The following is a 19,485-nucleotide window of genomic DNA, read 5'->3' on the forward strand; positions in this document are numbered from 1 at the left end:
CTCTCCTATTACACAGAACAACACCAGTTTTTACCTGTCAACTGCTGCCAGTGTCTCACCTGGGTCCAACAGGTACCATGTTTAGGGATGGGTAAGTAACTGATTCCCCTTGACCCAATCACTCCTTGGCTAAGCCTGCCAACTGCAGAGGTGAGTTTTGTGATGTGGACAGGACACAGTGTTTCTTGGAGAATCTTCCCCCATCAGCCTGCCTTCTCCATTTGATCCCACCCATGTCAATCAGCTAAACGAAATCTTTGAAGGAGACGACGTCCCACTGCCAAGTCCCAAAGCCCTTGAAGAGACTGCTGACAATGACTGAGAATGTAGAAAATACACCTGAGAAGGTTCAAACATTGTACAGAGAGGTAGAAAGATGGGAAAGCAAAAATCTTACAAATGGTGTGTTCTACTGCATGCCATTCGGAACTACCTGTTTCATTACATCTCATCTGACTTAAACCATTAAACCTCCCTGACTTCTCAAAACCATGCTCTCAGTTACATCCTAGCTATCTATGGTTTTATAAGGTCACCATGGTATGGAAGTGCCTTTCTGATGGGAACTGAAGCATGGAGAGTGATTCTGTGACTTGCCTAAGGTGACCTGGGAAGCCTGCGGCAGAGCACTTCAATCTCAAGAATTCCAAGTCAGTGCCTTTAACCACAAGACCATCCATTACTCTGCCACTGAAGAAATGACCAACATCAGCTCCTGGAAATGGCAAGCTGAACAAGCTTCAGTGTTGGGGAAAGTATGGAAGACAGAAAGCTACTGTGAGAATTAATTAGGGAGCAAGCAGGATCAGCGCCTGCTGCCATGCTGTGGAAGTCAGAGAAGTGCTGGAGGGCTGGGAGGAATATGGAACTCCTGGGGTGGGGAACACTGGAGAAAACTTCCCATTTTGAAATTAAAAGGTCCGTTCCTGCTCCCATTGACATCAGTGGGAACAGAAACAGGGCTCAAGCCCTCTAACTCACACTCCAATCTAACAGAGAAGCTGGATTCCCAAGGGGAAGAGTTTGGGTCTAGCCTCCTTTCTAGAGCACAGTCTGACATGTGAGGCCGTATTTCATATTCCAGACATAACTCTCACTGTACCTGCATTCTCCTCAGACTGGTTGAAGCCACAGATCTGGCAGATACTGCGAACCCACTTGTTCATGTCCTCCTCTGTCTCGGCCACCAGGTAGAAAGTCCTGTCGCTGGTCTTGATGTCGAAGACGTAGCTGTCCTGCAGCTCCTTCTTGTTGAAGGTCAGCCCTGCGTCCACCTGCTCACAGAAGTTGAGGTTGATCACACGCAGAGGCTTCTTGGAGTGGTCATTCTTGTAGTATTCCAGGACGTCCGGGTCGCCGCTCATCCGACCACTGCGCAGGAGGAACCAACGTTTCTTCCACGCCTGAGGACCAAAGAGAAACAGTCTTACCCCTCCGAGAATACAGAGACCCCACTGGCCAGCATTCCCCACCACGCGAGTCCCTTAAAACTGCACCAGGGAACACACGGCAGCATTGGGCAGGCAGTGCGATTGAACTGGGAGACGTAAGTTATCTGACAGAGTGGTTATGGGTTGATCCTGAGAGGTCCTGCCTCGCACATCACACAATGGGGCCCCACGTGACTTGCCAAAGACCATGGAAGGTTTCCGAGTCAGGACTAGAATTTAGGAAGTCCTTGATCACACTGCTCCATTCAGCTAAGTGTCCCATGAATGTCTTGTTCTCTCTGGGTATGTCTACACTGCAATCATGGTGTCTGCCACTCATGGACAAGCCTGCCCAGAACCCTAGGTAGTTACTTGGGTGCTAGCCTGTGCTGAAGTCCATGGTACCACGGCTTCACTGCTCCGCTGCCCACACTAGCTAGGTTGAAGTTAGCTAGGGTACGTCTACACAAGCTACACTCACACCCTGTGACTGCGACATAGTCATACTCTCAGTGCCAAGTGATCTGCGGGAAGACATTAGCAGCAATAATCATGATGAAATACATTTCAGTAATGCAAAAGCATCGCATTCCCTTTGGACACAATGCCCCAGAGAGGCTGCCTTTCTTAGACATCTCCGAGAGGCGTTCTATCGAGGCTTTACAGTAGCAGGGTATGCGTCAGAGCTGCCTATCGCATGCATGTTTAAATGCCAGTATTTGAGAGGCAAACAAAGCCAACGTGAAGCTGCTGTTTTTTAATATTGGGAATCGTGCCAGGAAGATCTGTGGAGAATCCAAGCTTTGCTTGTTTGCAAAATCTTCTGTTTCCTGAAATATATCCAATTCCGTAGCAAAGAAAATGTTACTGGTTCTCAAAGAACCATCCCTGTCAAGGCTACCCCCCAGAACAGCCTCTGAGGATTTATGGTGCCCTAGGCAAACTGGAAAATAAATGTGACTCATGACCCCCAGATCGCTCACGTAATGAACATTTTGCCGCCTCCAATATTTTCCTCCCCTAAGCAAACACCTGTTTTGTATGTAGGAAAGTGCTGGCTGAGTGAGACACGTTTGAAGGGCTGGTTTTGAGATCATATGCCTTTTGCCAAGAAGCACATGTGTTTGCAGCATGCATATTGGCCCAGCTGCTGGAGGCAGAGAGCAGGAATTAATCTGTGACCTCAGCTGGAATTTAAAAACCCCAAAACAAAACTAGGCTGTCACGTTAGCTCTGAAGCAATCTTGTGAAACATGCTCTGAAGAGACCGGTGTGCAGCCTGCTGCTTGGGCTTGGGGGATGCCTAACAGGATTACTTATATTTAGTGTTTTCTAGCAGGGCTAAATTGTGGCTCTAAACAATAGTCTTTCTGGGGAGGCAGTACGGAAGTCCCGCAGTCCAGCAAGAGCTCATCTGATTCCAGCCCAATTTTGCAGACACTGTAGCTTTGTATAGAGTTCCTCTAAGCGCTGGGTGCTCATCCCAGCTAAATAAAATCCATGAGAAGCAGTGTGATCTCATGGCTGCAGCCCAGTTTGGGGACTCCTAAATCCAAATCCGGATTCCCTCTGTGGTCTTGGGCAGGTCACTTACCCTCTCTGTGCCTCAGTTTCCCCTTTCTGTGAGAGGGGAATAATAATCCTGCTTTATCCAGCTCACAGGAGTTCTGGGAAGGTGGATTTGCTCATGGTTGTATGTCACTTTGAACATACAAAATAAGTGCTAAATATTATGGTTAACAGAATTTAAACCCAGATGGGATGATTGTGATCCTCTAGTCTGACCTACATAACACAGACCATATATTTCATCCAGAGATAGACCTTCTGAAGTTTGTCCAGTGCTATCCCCACATACTTCTGTATCCTGTTGCTATTATAAAATGTCATGGCATTAAGAAAAGCACTTCAGGAGAGGAAATAATTGATTTCTGGCTCCTCCTTAAGATTGTATGCTATGATCTTACAATGTGGTGAACTCAGCTCTCATGGAGTCAGTCAGCACCAGTAGATGCTCAGCACCATTCAGGGTTTGGCCTGTGTGTGGAATCACCATGCTTGGAAGTAGAGTTGGGCTCAAGCTGCAATGTCTAACTCCAGATCCAGGGCAGATGGAGGGTTTTGGTTTGGTTCATTATAGAGATACGCTCCAGCTGTGGAGTTCAGATCTCGGTCAGGCTGCTCTGACCCCTTTGTGCTGCTCTGGCTGGATCTGGACAGCTGAGAACTTTTGTTGCATGGGGGGAGGTCTCAGTCAGCTCCAATGCATGGGCATATTGGGGGAGGAGGGGGTATGGATCTGATTAGCGCATGGTATGCTTCAGCATCTCCAACTAGACCATTGCCAGCTGACATAGGTTACAGTAGGTCATAGACTGCTGTAACCTAGCCTGGGGCTGGTGTGGATTGTCCCAGAGAATCAGGGAGCAATAACCAGCTCAGTGATGGTCCCCTCCCCTTCTCTTATACTGAGTGGATTGTAGTGCAGGAGAGAATCCAGGCTCTAAGTTTGAACTTCCCTAAGGTTCAGGGGTGTTTGGATCCATGGTCCCAGTTTGAGACCATGCCTCCTTGGGAGCTTCAGAGACTTAACCAGCTGTGAATTCTGTTCTGTAACAAATCTGTATTAAACCTTTCTGAGTGTGTTCTTCCCCTGGAGGTACACATCCTGACACCTGTCTCTGTTAGTATTCATGCGTGTAGGAAAATGTTGGGCCAGATTCTTGACTGGTATAAACTGATGCAGCTCCCTTGACTTTATTGGAACTCTGTGAGTTTACACCGCTTGAAAATCTATCTCTTCCTCTTCAATCAGTTGCATTAAAACCATTTACATCATACATGCATGAAGGAGAAGAAACGTGTTTGTGAGAGATAAACTTGGTGTCAAACTTGCATTGCATTGACAAAGCTGCATTTGTTGATAAATGGTTTATTGCAGATAGCTCGCTGACCATTTGCCAAGCTAAGTAGAATTGTTTTCATTTTGTTCCTGAGGTTCACATACTTTTTTGTTGAATAAATGTCAGTTTTATCTATAAAAACCACAGGCAGTGAACACAAACTCACCCAAAATATTTTGTTTAACAGGCTAAAAGAAAAAAATATAGGCACATACATAACAAAGCCCATGACCACATGCATTCTGGACAGCCCCAGTGCTGCCTTGTGATATTTGGTGGCTCTTTTTTAAAGCCCCAGCTCTTGGAGTCATAGTAATCTCAGCTCTCATTTTTAAAAAAGTTAATTTTTAGCCCTCATGGTTATGGAGAAAAGCTTGAAAACGTGAACCTTAATGGCTCAGAAACCAACAGGCAAATAAAAAGAATCCCAAATTTATTATTTAAAAAAACTCATAATTTTAAACCAATCTCATGATTTTTGAATGCTTGGGATTGACCATGCTGCAGACACAATGCATCATCTGCACGGATTGAACTCAAGTCCTCCAGCACCAAGGGCCTAGCCCAGGGCCTGAGGTAAGATACTAATTACCATACGTACTGGGTGGCAGAATCTGGCTCTAAAGGTTTCAAATAAATTTGACCCCGCTGGTACCCAAAACTTGTCCAACCAAGGGCCACTTTGGTGGCTTGCCAGGAGCCCAAAGGTTGAACCTAATTTCCATAACATGGAGGAGATTGCAGCCACCGTCATCTTTAATACAGGGATGGAAAGTACAGCTCTGATCATGCAATGCTTCTGATCTGAGTGACCTATTGAGATGGAACATCACTTGCTGGGACCTGTAGTAGGCTACATAGCCATATAAATGATGAGGGTGACTATAGTGTGCATGATAGAATTCTCTGCACCTTCGCCACTACTGATCTAACCCAATTCCGTTCAGCCAGCGAAAACAAGAGTAAGAGAAAGGAAGCAGAAGTTTTAATTGGAGGGCAGGCACTAGGTTGTATATAGTCTGTCTATCTTAGAATGGTAGAGGAACCTAATCATGCTGGTATCTAAATATTGACAGGGCAGAACTGGTACCACCATCATGAGAAAACAGGAGAGATACATCGAAAACCAGTCTGGAATAGTATTTGCTTTGGCAGCTGTCGTATTATCCCAGCAAAAGGAAACTATGGCCACAACCCTACATGGCTGTGTATTCATAATAAATAATAATACTTCACACTTGAATTACATCAGCTTTCATTTATCAACACCCCACTGATAAGAAAGTTGTGTCCATGTCACTTATATTGGAAGCAATTCAGGCCAGGGACCCAGTCTTGTCTTTGTTGGTAATGAATCATGAATAATGATTGTATTGTAGCTATAAATAAATAATAATAATAATTAATAATAAAGGCAAAAACATCACTCAGTACACTGGAGATGATGTCAGTTATAGGAGATGTGCTGTGAGCCAGCACTTATCAGGCAATGACTTAGAAACTGATAGCATCAGCTGGTATAGAATTCAGATTGTCTTCTCCAGAAGCAAGGAGGGTCTTCCTTAGCTGTTATAGCAGTACAGGACTCAGCAGTGCTGATTTCATCCAGTAGAGGACAGTGGTGCACATACACACTGTACATCTCAGAATAGTACTTACTGTGTCCACTTCATTCTGGTCACTATTGTAGTGCATTCTGGAAGGACTGTTCTGGTATTTAGACTAGCTCTGTGAGAATTCAGTGACCCAATTAAGAAAGAGAAACCTCTGCAGACATTTCTCTGAACAATCAGATTTTCACTTGTCTTCTTATAAAGACTTATAAATAGCCTTTGTTTGCTTCTCCAAGATTTGTAACCTAATTAGTTTTGCGCTAATTCTCAAACTGGCTGTCGATGCCAGGAAACCAGGCACAGTACAATCTTACAAATGCAGTGGAGCAGCGAATTGTTTAGCAATACACGACTCACCAGGCTGGCTTTCAGATTTCAATTAAGCTTGGAAAAAATCACAATCTTCTCTTTGCCATGACTGCTATTAGAGGAACTAAATATATAGATGTGTGTGTGCATGCCCCATCTGCAACCATTACAGAAAAAAACGAATAGCTCTTTTTTATCTCCTATTTCTGTGGTTCTATAGTAACAAGACCATACGGCACTGTCCCCTACAACAGCTTTCTATACTTGCAAACATTTATCCCTTTAGTCTAGCTCCATGAAGAGAACACTCCATTAGCTTCTGGGTAATAATACTTAGCATTGAAGAGCCATAGGTCTCACACCACTATACTGGGAGATTATTATCCCCATGTAGTACATGGAGAAACAGAAGCAGAGCTGAGTCCAGAATCCTGGTGTACCCTAAGCATTCAAAAATCATGACTCAGCCCCCCCCCAAACCATGACATTCTTTTTTAAAAGATTTTTAAAAAACCCAATACATTTGGATTCTTGAAGAAGAAGAAAGCTGAGGTTCTCACATAATCATTTGACTCCCGGACCTGAGGCTTTAATTAAAAACACCAACTAGCGTGAGATACGGCAGCACTAGAAAGAGAATTTCTCATCATCACTGATATCAAACCCATTACAACTTCTCCACTACTTTGTTCTGTATCTTATCAATGGACAAACCCATCCAAAGCCCCCTGTAGTCAATTTGAACACGACCTCAGATTGTTGGTAAAACCTGCTGTCTACTCATACAAAGAGAACATGCCCCTGCATGTGAATCTCGTTTATTCTTTTCAGAGTAGCAGCCGTGTTAGTCTGTATTCGCAAAAAGAAAAGGAGGACTTGTGGCACCTTAGAGACTAACCAATTTATTTGAGCATGAGCTTTCGTGAGCTACAGCTCACTTCATCACTTCATGTAGCTCACGAAAGCTGATGCTCAAATAAATTGGTTAGTCTCTAAGGTGCCACAAGTACTTCTTTTCATTTATTCTTACAAATCAGTTTATTGTAGTGTTGTTTTAGCTGTGTCGGTCCCAGGATATTAGAGAGACAAGGTGGGTGAGGTAGTATCTTTTATCAGACCAACTTCTGTTGGTGAAAGAGACAAGCTTTTGTGCTTACACAGAGCTCCTCTTCAAGTCTGTTGATATTTTTACAGAAGGAGCGGTTTGCAGTTTCTGTGTAACCTAATCTAGCTCAGCATTCATAATGCTCATCACCATGGCTACTACACTGTACTCCTCCTAGTCAAATTCCTTTAAGTTACATTTTGTCCCCACCAGCTAAAGAGCAATTTATCAGATTTTACAGGTCTAGTGGGAACTGATGCCTTGTGGCAATTGTCCTTGGAAGGGAAAACGATGCCTGCATTGAAGTATCATAAAAGCAAAGGCTTTGATGCTTTAGAGTCTGCTCTAAACCCCACTGAATGTCAATGGGAGCCCTTCCATTGGCTTAATGGGATCAGGCTAGATGGATAATGGGCCAAATACAGAGGGGATATAAGTGAGATTCCTTTATGCTTATTCCAGGCCTGATTTAATTCCCTTTGAACTTTGGGGTGAGTTTTTCCACTAACTTCAGTGGAGCTGGATCAAGCCCTTAGGCTCTGAATTTTGCCCATTGTGTCCATCGTGAGTGAAGTGTCCATAGCAAGCAGAGGTGATACAGTTTTCCTGCTGGTCTGTTTGTGGGAATCATTCTTTCTGATAGGCTGAGGAGGGATCTTTCTCCTACTTCTTTGTATTTTGTACAACAAAGTCAATGAACTTCTGTTTCAATTTCTCCCCCATTACATTCTTTGCAAAGTTATCTCTTGAGTTTCCATTGTGCCTTGTGGCTTCAGTATCTGTTTCCACCGTGTGAGCATTCAGACTGTGTTTTCTAGGCGAGGGCCTTTGCTTTGAGTATTTCACTGGTGTAATGTAGCCTGCTTGAACGAAGCCTCTCTGAAGTGTTAAAGAGTAATATCATATGCTGCCTTTTTAGGTTTGGCCCGGTGTGTTGAACAGTTAATTTATCTGGTTGTTTCATGGGGCTGGAGGTTATTACCGTTCAGATTTAGCTACCTTAGGTTTTCTTAGAGCACCCCAACTTCGTCGTGTCTGGGAGAGATGGGAAGGGAAAGAGTGGGATGAAGTGACTTGCCCAAAGCTCTAGGATAAAGACCAGGATTGACAACTTGGCCTCTCTGGCACAGTGGAACTCTCTGCCACAGCCAGGTCCTGGTATTCAGAGCCAGAGTCCTCAGTGACAGGACAGGAGTCAAGAGTCAGCTGGGTTGGGATAGCAGGAGATCAGAAGCAGGAGACAAACCGGAGATAGGAACTAGAGTGAGGACGGGTCAGGATACCAGGGGGTCCAAGGCTGGAGACAAAGTGTGGAACCACAAGTCAGTCTGGGTCAGAATGCTAGGAATTCAAACCAGGGAAGCGGGAGCAGGGAGCAGATAGCAGGGGTAGCAGGAAGCACAAGATGCATGCGAACACTCCATAACAGAGTGAAGCCTAGTTGTACGCACCGCTTCCTTTTCCTGCTGCTGGCTTCTAGGGCCAGCGGGCCAATCAGCCACTCTGGGAGTCTGCCAATCAGACCTCGGGGTGGGGCCTCACACTGGGGCTGGGCTTCGGGGGGCTGAGCTAAACTATTGCTAGTAGGGTGGAGGACTGGCATGGGGCTATGCCCATGGCCCTGGCAGGGCTGTGTTCAAGACCCCTGGATTGTGACACTCCACGATAAGAATAAAGCTCATCTATGCAGGAGCTAGAGCTTCTTCGGGGACTGTCTGTAACTGTGGAACAAATTCCCCCCATGAGCTAAGGACCTTCCCCAGCTGCCCTACTTTTTGCTCCAAGTCCAAGGTGTGCTGCTTTGACCTTGCCTTCTCTCATATGGATACATAGCAATGTGTATATTTAAACACAAGACCCTACCAAACCAACATCCAGGAGACAGGATGAGAGAACAAACGACAGGTGACAGAGGCATTGTCACGTTGCTCAGTGCACGACTGGAAGGAGCTCAGATATCACAGCAATGAGTGCAGCATAAACATCTATAGAGCATAGAAGATAGGCACACAGCACGTCAGCCAGGAAAAGAATGCAGCCCTTTGAAATCCCAGTTTTGTGCTCTAGCCACCGGCCCACACTGTCTCTCACTAAAAACATTGGCCTGTTCACAGTTTTGTTTTCAATTTTCAGTTTTTACTTATTTCTGGTCCCCTCTATTTCCAGCTTGAAACCTTTGCCTACTTCCATTTCCCCAGCTATACCAGAGCCTCTCATTTCACTCCCATGTAGCTTGATCCAAGGGTTAAATTTGTTCAATAGCTTTTTTTTTTTTTATGGTGGAGTAGGGCCAGTAGTTTAACAGCTGTAAAATGATGTTTGTGTGGCATAAACTTCCACTGTGTGGTCCTTTGTTCATATCAGGCATCTTCTCCACTAAATTATGGCTGTTTAATGGCCTTTAGATCATTTTAAAATATTTTGATTCCGCATACCTTACTTCTTTTTAAGGCAATTCAAGAAAAAAGAAAAAAATAACAAAGACCTCCCAGCACAATGTATTCATCTGAGCCTCTGATCATCAGGATGATTACTTAATTGTTACATGAAGACCGATCTGTGCCTACTATAAGAAGATTCTACTGAATCTCTTAATAGAGGAAGGACATGTTATCCCTCAGAGAACTGTCCAGTTTCCAGATGGATGATACTTGGAAACTGGCTGTTTTATGGTTTTGAGGCCAGATCCCCAGCAAGTGGAAGCTCCGCTAGTTTTATGGGCCGAGTGCTCTAGGCTGGGGGGTGCTTTATCCACAGACAGGAAAAGATTTGTATGAGGCATGCTTGACTGAGTGAATGAGGAGGATTCCTGGCAGTGGGTAAGTAGACTGGGTCAAGAATCTTGCTGCCTCGCTCTCAGGGACCTCCTTGGTGTGCTCCCCATGTGACCTGTTACCGACTGGACAATCAGATTGTGAACTGTGCAACAGGGAAGTAGGGAGGGGGAGCTGGATTTTGGAGGAAGATGTCTGTGAAGAGTGGGTGCAAGAAGCAGATACCTGGAGGCTAAGAGGAAGGAGGCAGCGGTCCAGGAAAGAATGTTTGCAAGAGAGGGTGCGTCTCTTGGATAGGCAGTTTAGGAGAGAATCAGGGTGTTTGTGGTAAGGGTACAGGTGAGGGAGGCAGGAGGAGCCAGCTGAAGCACACTTATCCTTAGTGATTGTGGGGTTAATGCAAGTGTACACTTTCCACTCTGAACACGAGGTAGGTAACAGCTTGCCCTGGCACATGCAGTGTAGTACATTGCCTTCCCTGCCCGTGTCCTAGTTGACATGAAGGGGGAAACTGCAGCAAAAAGATGCTGATAGCATCTAAGCCGGACTTTCAAACTGCTTTTTACTGGTGAGGCAAGGAATTCACTGATAATTATTCAGTCACAGCAATTGCTGATAAGAAGGCCATGGCTATGGCCATTTCAGGGAAACCAATTTGATCAGAGAGGAGAGCATGTGCTCTGCTTAGGGGGCAGAACGTGGTTAAATAAATGGGTCCGCCTGATCCAGGCACTGTTTCCACCCATACATGTGGTCACCAGAATTGCCAGCATGGCCTTCACTGCATTCAGAGCTTGAGTGTCCTGCCCTTACCACTGGGAGCTTAACCCACTTTAGGACTAGACCATGGGCCTTTGTCCCCCTTGTGGCTGGTGCACATCAGAGGTGTATGATTCCGCTGCAGCAGGCAACTAAGGGACTTAAGGATAATACTGGCTCTATCAAAATCAGTGGGAGTTTTGCTGTTGGCTCCCCCCCCCTTTTTTTTAACTCAAGCAGTGGTGGAATCACTTCTGGCTATCTTTCGCCTAGTGTGGAGAACTGGAACCTTGCCAACGGCCTAGAAGGATGGTATTGTGCTCTCGCTTTAGAAGGGGAAGAGGTGGTGTGGCAAAGGTAAGAGCTACAGGCTGATCTCCTTGTTGTCCATGCCAGGGAAGGGGTTTGCGCATGTTCTGCTGACATGTTTGGAGCCCCTGCTACATTGGAAGCATCGTCCCCAACAGTCAGGCTTTACGAGGAATAGGTCCACATTAGACGCCATTTTGGCCCTCTGCTTGTTGTCAGAGATACAGCGTGAGTTCAGGAAGCCCCTTCATGTGACGTATGTCACGCTTAAGGCTGGGTTTGATTCAGTTGATCGAGTCGTGCTATGAAAGGCCTTAAAGGGTGTGGGTGTCCCAACCACGCTGCTGGACTTGATTAGCGAGCTGCATAATGGAACCACTGCCCATGTACATCTTGGGGATCGGATGTCAGCACCTTTTAAATCAGTATCTGGTGTCAGGCAGGGCTGCGTCTTGGCCCCGGCACCCTTTGTCAGGCAATGGATTTCATAATGCAGCATATCTTGTGTGTGTGTGTCTGAGGAGCCTCTTGAAGTTCGTGTCTCACAGGGAGCTGAGCACATTGTCAACATGTAATGAACCCTATAAAAGGAGGAATAACCCAGTCTATAGGGAACTGGCAAGGAGATGGGCCTAGTACGGCCTAGGACAGTCATTTCCCACCTCTAGATGCCATGGGCTGGATTCTGATCTTACTTATACTAGTGTAAAATCAGGACCAACTCCACTGACGTCAATAGACTGATAACCAGGGGAAAACCTAGCACAGGTGGGAGGAGAATCCGGCCCTATGGTCCCAGGTCTATATGAGCAGACAACAGTGAAGAGAAAGAAATGGGGCTCCAAATCCTGCCTGCTTTCACCATGACTGCTGGCCCCTAGCTCTGTAGTTAATGTGCACGTAAATGGTTTTGTATCTGTACGAGTCTCCTTTGCAGCAGCCGCTAATACCCCCTCCTCGTTTTCATCCTGTGTTTGTCACAAACCCCTTCACATAAAGGGACTAACACCCCATTAAACGCATTCAGCCCACAGCCACTGGCCTAGCAGCTTGGCAGAAAGCAGAACTGACTGCGTTTCCCCTGCCAGAGGAATTCACACTCCAGTGATGTGCTGGAAGAGCCTTGACGCATCTAATGGGATGCTGAGCAGCATGACTTGGGGATGGGGGAGAGGAGTTTAGGAGTTCGAGACGTGTCCGCAGTGTCACAAGGAGGCAGTGGGTCAGTGGTACAGCAAAGGGAATGTGGAAATGGCTCCCCAGATTTCCAGCTCCATCTGCAGAGGTGAGAGGTGGGAAAACACAGCTCTGGGGCAAAGGCAGGGCATTCAATCCTTGAGAGCTGCTCCCACTGCCTTCTAGGGGCTCTGACACTGCCACGCTCCAAAAGGAACAGGGTACGGCCACTTCTCTGGAGGAAAGGTCACTGCTTGGAGGGTGTGGATGTAGTTAAAGGGGAGAACAGACAGGTGAGCCTCCCCTCCATCCTTGGTGCGGAATACTATAAAGACTCACTGGAGAAGACATAGCTAAGGCAGTGACTGGGGTCAATTCCCAGAGCTGCCACAGACACCCTGAATGACCTTGGGCAAGTCACTTGAATCTTTCTGTGTCTCAGTTCCCCATCTGTAAAATGGGGAGAATGATCCTTTTGTCTCCCACCCTTTCTCAGTCTTGTCTATTTAGACTATAAGCTCTTCAGGACAGGGACTGTCTCTTACTATGTGTGTGTACAGTGCAATGGGACTCCGGGATTTCTTGGAGCCTCAAGGACCTCCTGGAATACCAATAATAATAAACAGAGGTTCAGCACAACAAAGGCCTGGGAGTCAGCCAGTCTGGAGAGGTTCTTTCACCGTTGGGAGCCAATTATAGCAGAGTTGGGAGGACTGTGGTGTGGATTTGGACATGAACCTATCAGGAGTCGGGGGCAGAGCTGAGAAATGAACCCACAAACCTGTGCCCTGGCCAATAGAACATCCCCTACCACATTGCCAAACACCATCACAAAGCAATTTGGTCACAGCACCGTGTGCGCTCATAACATCACAATGGGATTGTCCTTCATTGCCACAGCTGCTTGGAGCCTTGGGCAGCAGCACCATAAGAAAAGGTCCCATATACCGCAATTACACAGGGCATGACTTCACACGGGTGTGTCCCAGGCTGTAAAGGACCAGAGCCTTTATCACGGAAGTGAAGGGCAGTTTTGAGAGAGATTTCATTGGGTTATGGAGGGTAAGATACTGGCTGCATTCGTAGCTCTGCATTTGAACGTTAATCAGTGTGCCAGTGACAGGCCTGAAGGTCTGTGTTGTTTCAGCAACCAAGTCTAGTCTCGTCTAGTCCTGTTGTGTTATCTAAACTTTTCTGAAACTGACACAGAAATTCAGGCTAAGCCAGGCTGAAGTTTGTCACGTTGTGCAAAGCCTCTGTGTATTGGACATATAAGCTGTATAGTCTGGAAACTTTTCTATTATTCAGTGCATTAGTATCCACGCGTTATCAGACTACACTCAATCCCTTCACAATCTGGCACTGATTCCACAGTCTTGGCAGGATTATTCTTTGGAAACCAAAAGAAACAGACAGTGGTGAATGTGGACCCAGGGGTCGGTCCTGGGGCCGGTTTTGTTCAATATCTTCATAAATGATCTGGAGGATGGTGTGGATTGCACTCTCAGCAAATTTGCGGATGATACTAAACTGGGAGGAGTGGTAGATACGCTGGAGGGGAGGGATAGGATACAGAAGGACCTAGACAAATTGGAGGTTTGGGCCAAAAGAAATCTGATGAGGTTCAATAAGGATAAGTGCAGGGTCCTGCACTTAGGATGGAAGAATCCAATGCACCGCTACAGACTAGGGACCGAATGGCTAGGCAGCAGTTCTGCGGAAAAGGACCTAGGGGTGACAGTGGACGAGAAGCTGGATATGAGTCAGCAGTGTGCCCTTGTTGCCAAGAAGGCCAATGGCATTTTGGGATGTATAAGTAGGGGCATAGCCAGCAGATCGAGGGACGTGATCGTTCCCCTCTATTCGACACTGGTGAGGCCTCATCTGGAGTACTGTGTCCAGTTTTGGGCCCCACACTACAAGAAGGATGTGGATAAATTGGAGAGAGTCCAGCGAAGGGCAACAAAAATGATTAGGGGTCTAGAGCACATGACTTATGAGGAGAGGCTGAGGGAGCTGGGATTGTTTAGTCTGCAGAAGAGAAGAATGAGGGGGGATTTGATAGCTGCTTTCAACTACCTGAAAGGGGGTTCCAAAGAGGATGGCTCTAGACTGTTCTCAATGGTAGCAGATGACAGAACGAGGAGTAATGGTCTCAAGTTGCAATGGGGGAGGTTTAGATTGGATATTAGGAAAAACTTTTTCACTAAGAGGGTGGTGAAACACTGGAATGCGTTACCTAGGGAGGTGGTAGAATCTCCTTCCTTAGAGGTTTTTAAGGTCAGGCTTGACAAAGCCCTGGCTGGGATGATTTAACTGGGACTTGGTCCTGCTTCGAGCAGGGGGTTGGACTAGATGACCTTCTGGGGTCCCTTCCAACCCTGATATTCTATGATTCTATGATTCTATGAATTTCACTGAAGACAAAGCCTTTCCTCTTACTGTCATTGAGGTCACTGCAGCACCACTTTGTGAAAACAGACCTGACTGAATACAACTTAGTAACAGGTTTGTTGTCGGTGTTTAGTTTACCAAGCTTCAGCACCAGATCCTGAGCTGGTGTAAATCAGCATAGCTCCACTGAGATGACATCCATTTACCTCAGCTGATGATGGGGCCATTAGTAATTTGAGGCAAGCCTCTAGGTATCTGAGTTCTCTGGCCTAAGGAAGCTCTATAAGAACACAGCAAAGTGCTGAGTGAATTAGGGTATCATCTTGTGGCCCTTGTGCGGGGTGGGGATATGTAATATCTGCCTCATAAACTCAGCCAGACACAGCACGAGGAAGACAGCAGCTCAGTCTGAGTGGTAGAGTGAGTGTGGTCTAGTAGATAGGATACTAGAATGGGAATAGGAAAACCTGAATTCTACCCCGACTCTACCACTGATCTGCTGTGTGACCTTGGTCATGTCACTTTGCTTCTCTGGTTCCCTTCCCATCTTTTGTCTGTCATAGCTGTTTAGAGTTTAAGCATTGTGAGGCACAGACTCACAGCACCTAGCACAATGGATCCCTGATCTCAGTTTGGGACTCTGCATAATACAAATAATAATTATAGATTCCATGGCCAGAAGGGACCATTGTGATCATCTAGTCTGACCTCTTGTATAACACAAGCCATGGAACTTCCCAAAAACAATTCCTAGAGCAGATCTTTTAGAAGAACATCCAATCTTGATTTAAAAATTGTCCGTGATGGAGAATCCACCATGGCCCTTGGCAAGTTGCTCCAATGATTAGTTACTCTCACTGTGATACGTGTATGCCTTATTTCCAGTGAATTTGTCTAGCTTCAATTTCTGGCCATTGGATTGTGTTATAACCTTGAAGAGCCCATTATTAAATAGTTGTTCCCCATGGAGATATTTGTAGACTATAATCAAGTCACCCCTTAACCTTCTCTTTGTTAAGCTTTTGTAAAGGGAAATCATGCCTCACCAATCTATGAGAATTCTTTGAGGGTGTCAACAAACATGTGGACAAAGGGGATCCAGTGGATATAGCATACTTAGACTTCCAGAAAGCCTTTGACAAGTTCCCTCACCAAAGTCTGTTAAGCAAAGTAAGTAGTCATGAGATGAGAGAGAAGGTTCTCTTATGGATCAGTGTCTGGTTCGAAGACAGGAAACAAAGGGTAGGAATAAATGGTCGGTTTTCACAATGGAGAGAGATAAATAGCAGGGTCCTCCAAGGATCTGTGCTGGGTCCATTGCTGTTCAACATATTCATAAATGATCTGGAAAAGGGGATAAACATTGAGGTGGTAAAGTTTGCAGATGATACAAAATTACTTAAGAAAGCTCAGTTCAAAGCTGACTGCGAAGATTTACAAAGGGATCTGTCAAAACTGGGTGACTCGGCAACAAAATGGCAGATAAAATTCAATTTTGGTAAATGCAAAGTAATGCACATGGGAAAACATAATCCCAACTATACATATAAATCATGGGGTCTAAATTAGCTGCTACCACTCAGGAAAGAGATCTTGGAGTCATCGTGGACAGTTCTCTGAAAACATCCACTCAGTGCGCAGCAGCAGTCAAAAAAGCTAAGAGAATGTTAAGAACCATTAGGAAAGGGACAGAGAAGACAGAAAATATTATAATGCCACTATATAAATCCATGATACGCCCACAGCTTGAATACTGTGTGCAGTTCTGGTTGCCCCATCTCAAAAAAGATACATTAGAATTAGAAAAAGTACAAAGAAGGGGAACAAGAATGATGAGGGGTATGGAACTGCATCCGTATGAGGAGAGATTAATAAGACTGGCATAGTTCATCTTAGACAAGAGCTGACTGAGGGGGGATACGCTAGACGTCTATAAAACCATGACGGGTGTGGAGAAAGTGAATATGGACATGTTATTTACCCCTTCACATAACACAAGAATTAGGTGTCACCCAATGAAATTAATAGGCAGCAAGTTTAAACAAAAGAAAAGAAGTATTTCTTCACACAATGCACAGTCAACCTGTGGAACTTGTTGCCTGGGGATGTTGCGAAGGCCAAAAGTATAATTGGGTTAAAAAAAGAACTAGATAAGTTCATGGAGGACAGGTCCGTCAGTGGCTATTGGCCAACATGGTCAGGGATGCAACCCCAAGCTCTGGATGTCCCTAAGCCTCTGACTGCCAAATGCTGGGACTGGACAACAAGGGGTGGATCACTCGATAATTGCCCTGTTCTGTTCATTCCCTCTGAAGCACCTGGCATTGGCCTCTGTTGGAGTGATCCACCCCTTGTTGTCCAGTCCCAGCATCTGGCAGTCACAAGTACCCCTTTTCTTTTTATGTATGTGTGTGTATCAAGGCCACAGACATTTGAGTGTGAATTTTCTTCAAGCCAATTGGATGGTTTTACTGGCAAGCCAAGCTCACGCTGATCCAGCCGGGAAGATCAGATCAGGTCAGCAGGGCCCTTTCACATGTCTTGAATTCCGACGACATGAGACTGAGTCATGATGTTGCATTGTCACACCAGGTCCCGTAGAAGTGAGCAGAATTATTGTTGAACAGTTCTTCGACCTGTATAAGCCATGCCTCTGTGTGTGAAAACATTTCCCCAAGACTCACACAGAGGAATCTGAGATTGGTTCTTTGGCTCAGTCCAGAGCTCATCTGGCTTTGTACAGAATACTTTGTAATAAGCGAATGCTCTGTTACATTATCAGCCAGCTTTTGTTTCTTTTATGTTTTTCATGCCAGCCTTGGTGACTTGGCCTACTCTAGACAATCAAAGCGAAGCTTTTATCAAGTGCTATTATTGTTCTTTCATCCACAACAACAGTGTTGACTATAGCCAGGCTTCCTGCATTAAGAGGGATATTGACCTAAGTGTGGCTGAGCTACCACTGAATTCCTAACAAAATAAAGCCTTTCTTTCGATAGCTCACACTGGGTGAAATTTACCCCCGTGCAGAAGAGCATCAGAGGGTCTAGGCATCAATTAAGTCCCATATCTTTAAGGCTTAAATGAGGCATAGATCTTGAGCTAGCTCATTGCACATGGATACTTTTTACCCTGTGGGTTCACAACATTTCTGATGATCATCGATGATGCGGAACTGACATCTCTGGAGAGAAAAGTCCTCGACTTATGGAGGCAGTGGCAGTGCCCGTGCTTCCCACTGAATCGCTCCATTCCCACTAATTTGCCTTAACTCTGACTCAGAGGAACCACATCTGAGCGGAGACAGAGACGGGTAAGGGCTAGCAGTGAGTATGGAAAATCCATGCCGATGTTAATGTCAATGTAATGCCAGTTAGGTCTTAGGCTTTCTGATGGACCAGTGCAGGCAGGTGAATGAGAGTGCAGCATCCTACTACCGTGTGGACATAAACTCACTATGGCCACCAACTCCTTTTACAATAGAATAGACCATGGTGATTCTCAGTCACTTCCAGCATCGTCTGGGTTCCAGCTGTTATCCCAGAGCTGAAAGGATAATTGCTAGTTACCTGAGCCATCCATCCCTGCCCCCCATAATCTAAAAGGCAGTTCTCCAAACTACATGCAAACAATTTGTCCTCAGCTGACTCCTGTTTACACAGCTAGAGTACTTTTTAATCCAACACGTCTTTGGCTAGCAGCAGGTGGTGTTTGTTTGCTTTCGGTCTGTTTTGTTGTAACAGCTCATCATCAGTGTGCAGAGAGCAAGAGAGACAAGTGATTCAAAGGCATGTCATTCCATTGTTCAGTTACAGGTGCTATAAATTATGCCTAATGACTTAAGCAGACTCTCCACTAATATATCCTATACAGGTACAGCATCCTTCATACATCCCTGGAAAGCAAAAGCTCCCTTCCCCCCGGCCCAAATCATCAACAGTCTGGCTAATATATAAAAAATCATCACTTTGTGCTACCAATCTCTCTAGCTACTGCTCAAAGCTGGTGAAGAGCTGTCGCCCAACTCCGCCTATACATTGTCCATGTCCTAGATTCCCCAGCCCCAGTCAGGTTTCAGGCTACGTCATGGGAGAGAGACATTACTGATTGCATTGATGATAGATGCCCTCCTCTTATCCACAGACAAGGGACATCCATCCATAATCGCACTGCTGAATCTCTCCTGCGGCATTTGACACAGTCAACCACCAATTACTGCTGTCGCATCTCAGAGATGGGTGAATAGGAGGAAAGCGCTGAGATGTGCCGATCTTTACTCTTGGAATGAATCTGGAGGGTCATGATGGGCAACTTCCCTATTCTGGTTCCACAGCCATCCCCTCTGGAATCCCACCAGCCCCAAACCTTCTCTCAAGCATAGTCAATGTCTATATGACGCCGTTGGGGACCTTAGGAGACCCTGTGGACCCCCCTGTCAGGAAAATGTAGGCAACACCCAGCTCTGCATTTCTTTATGATCAGACCTTAACAGCCCAGTGTCCCATCTATCCCAGTGACTGGGAGCCATCAGCATCTGGGTGAAGAGAAGTTGTCTGAAACTGGCCTCAGAGAAGATGGAGGTTATACTAGTGGGAGAGAGAAACATTATGACAGAGGAGAGAGACAAAAAGAATTAAAGGTCTAGAAAATATGACCTATGAGGGAAGACTGAAAAAATTGGGTTTGTTTAGTCTGGAGAAGACTGAGAGGGGA

At 45.7% G+C, this 19,485-nt stretch overlaps 1 protein-coding gene across 2 annotated transcripts in view; it reads right to left on the reverse strand.

Moving 5' to 3' along the window:
• The window catches only part of GAB2 (GRB2 associated binding protein 2), a 193,225-nt gene that overhangs the window by 75,346 nt on the left and 98,394 nt on the right, over positions 1 to 19,485 (reverse strand). For both annotated transcript variants that reach the window (XM_037887670.2, XM_043528162.1), the window contains one exon: positions 1,103 to 1,403. In XM_037887670.2, coding sequence (XP_037743598.1) covers positions 1,103 to 1,403 — 301 coding nt within the window. The remainder of the gene's footprint in view (positions 1 to 1,102; positions 1,404 to 19,485) is intronic.

This window comes from Chelonia mydas, chromosome 1 (assembly GCF_015237465.2).
Source record: "Chelonia mydas isolate rCheMyd1 chromosome 1, rCheMyd1.pri.v2, whole genome shotgun sequence".
In the NCBI taxonomy this organism is placed as follows: domain Eukaryota; kingdom Metazoa; phylum Chordata; order Testudines; family Cheloniidae; genus Chelonia; species Chelonia mydas.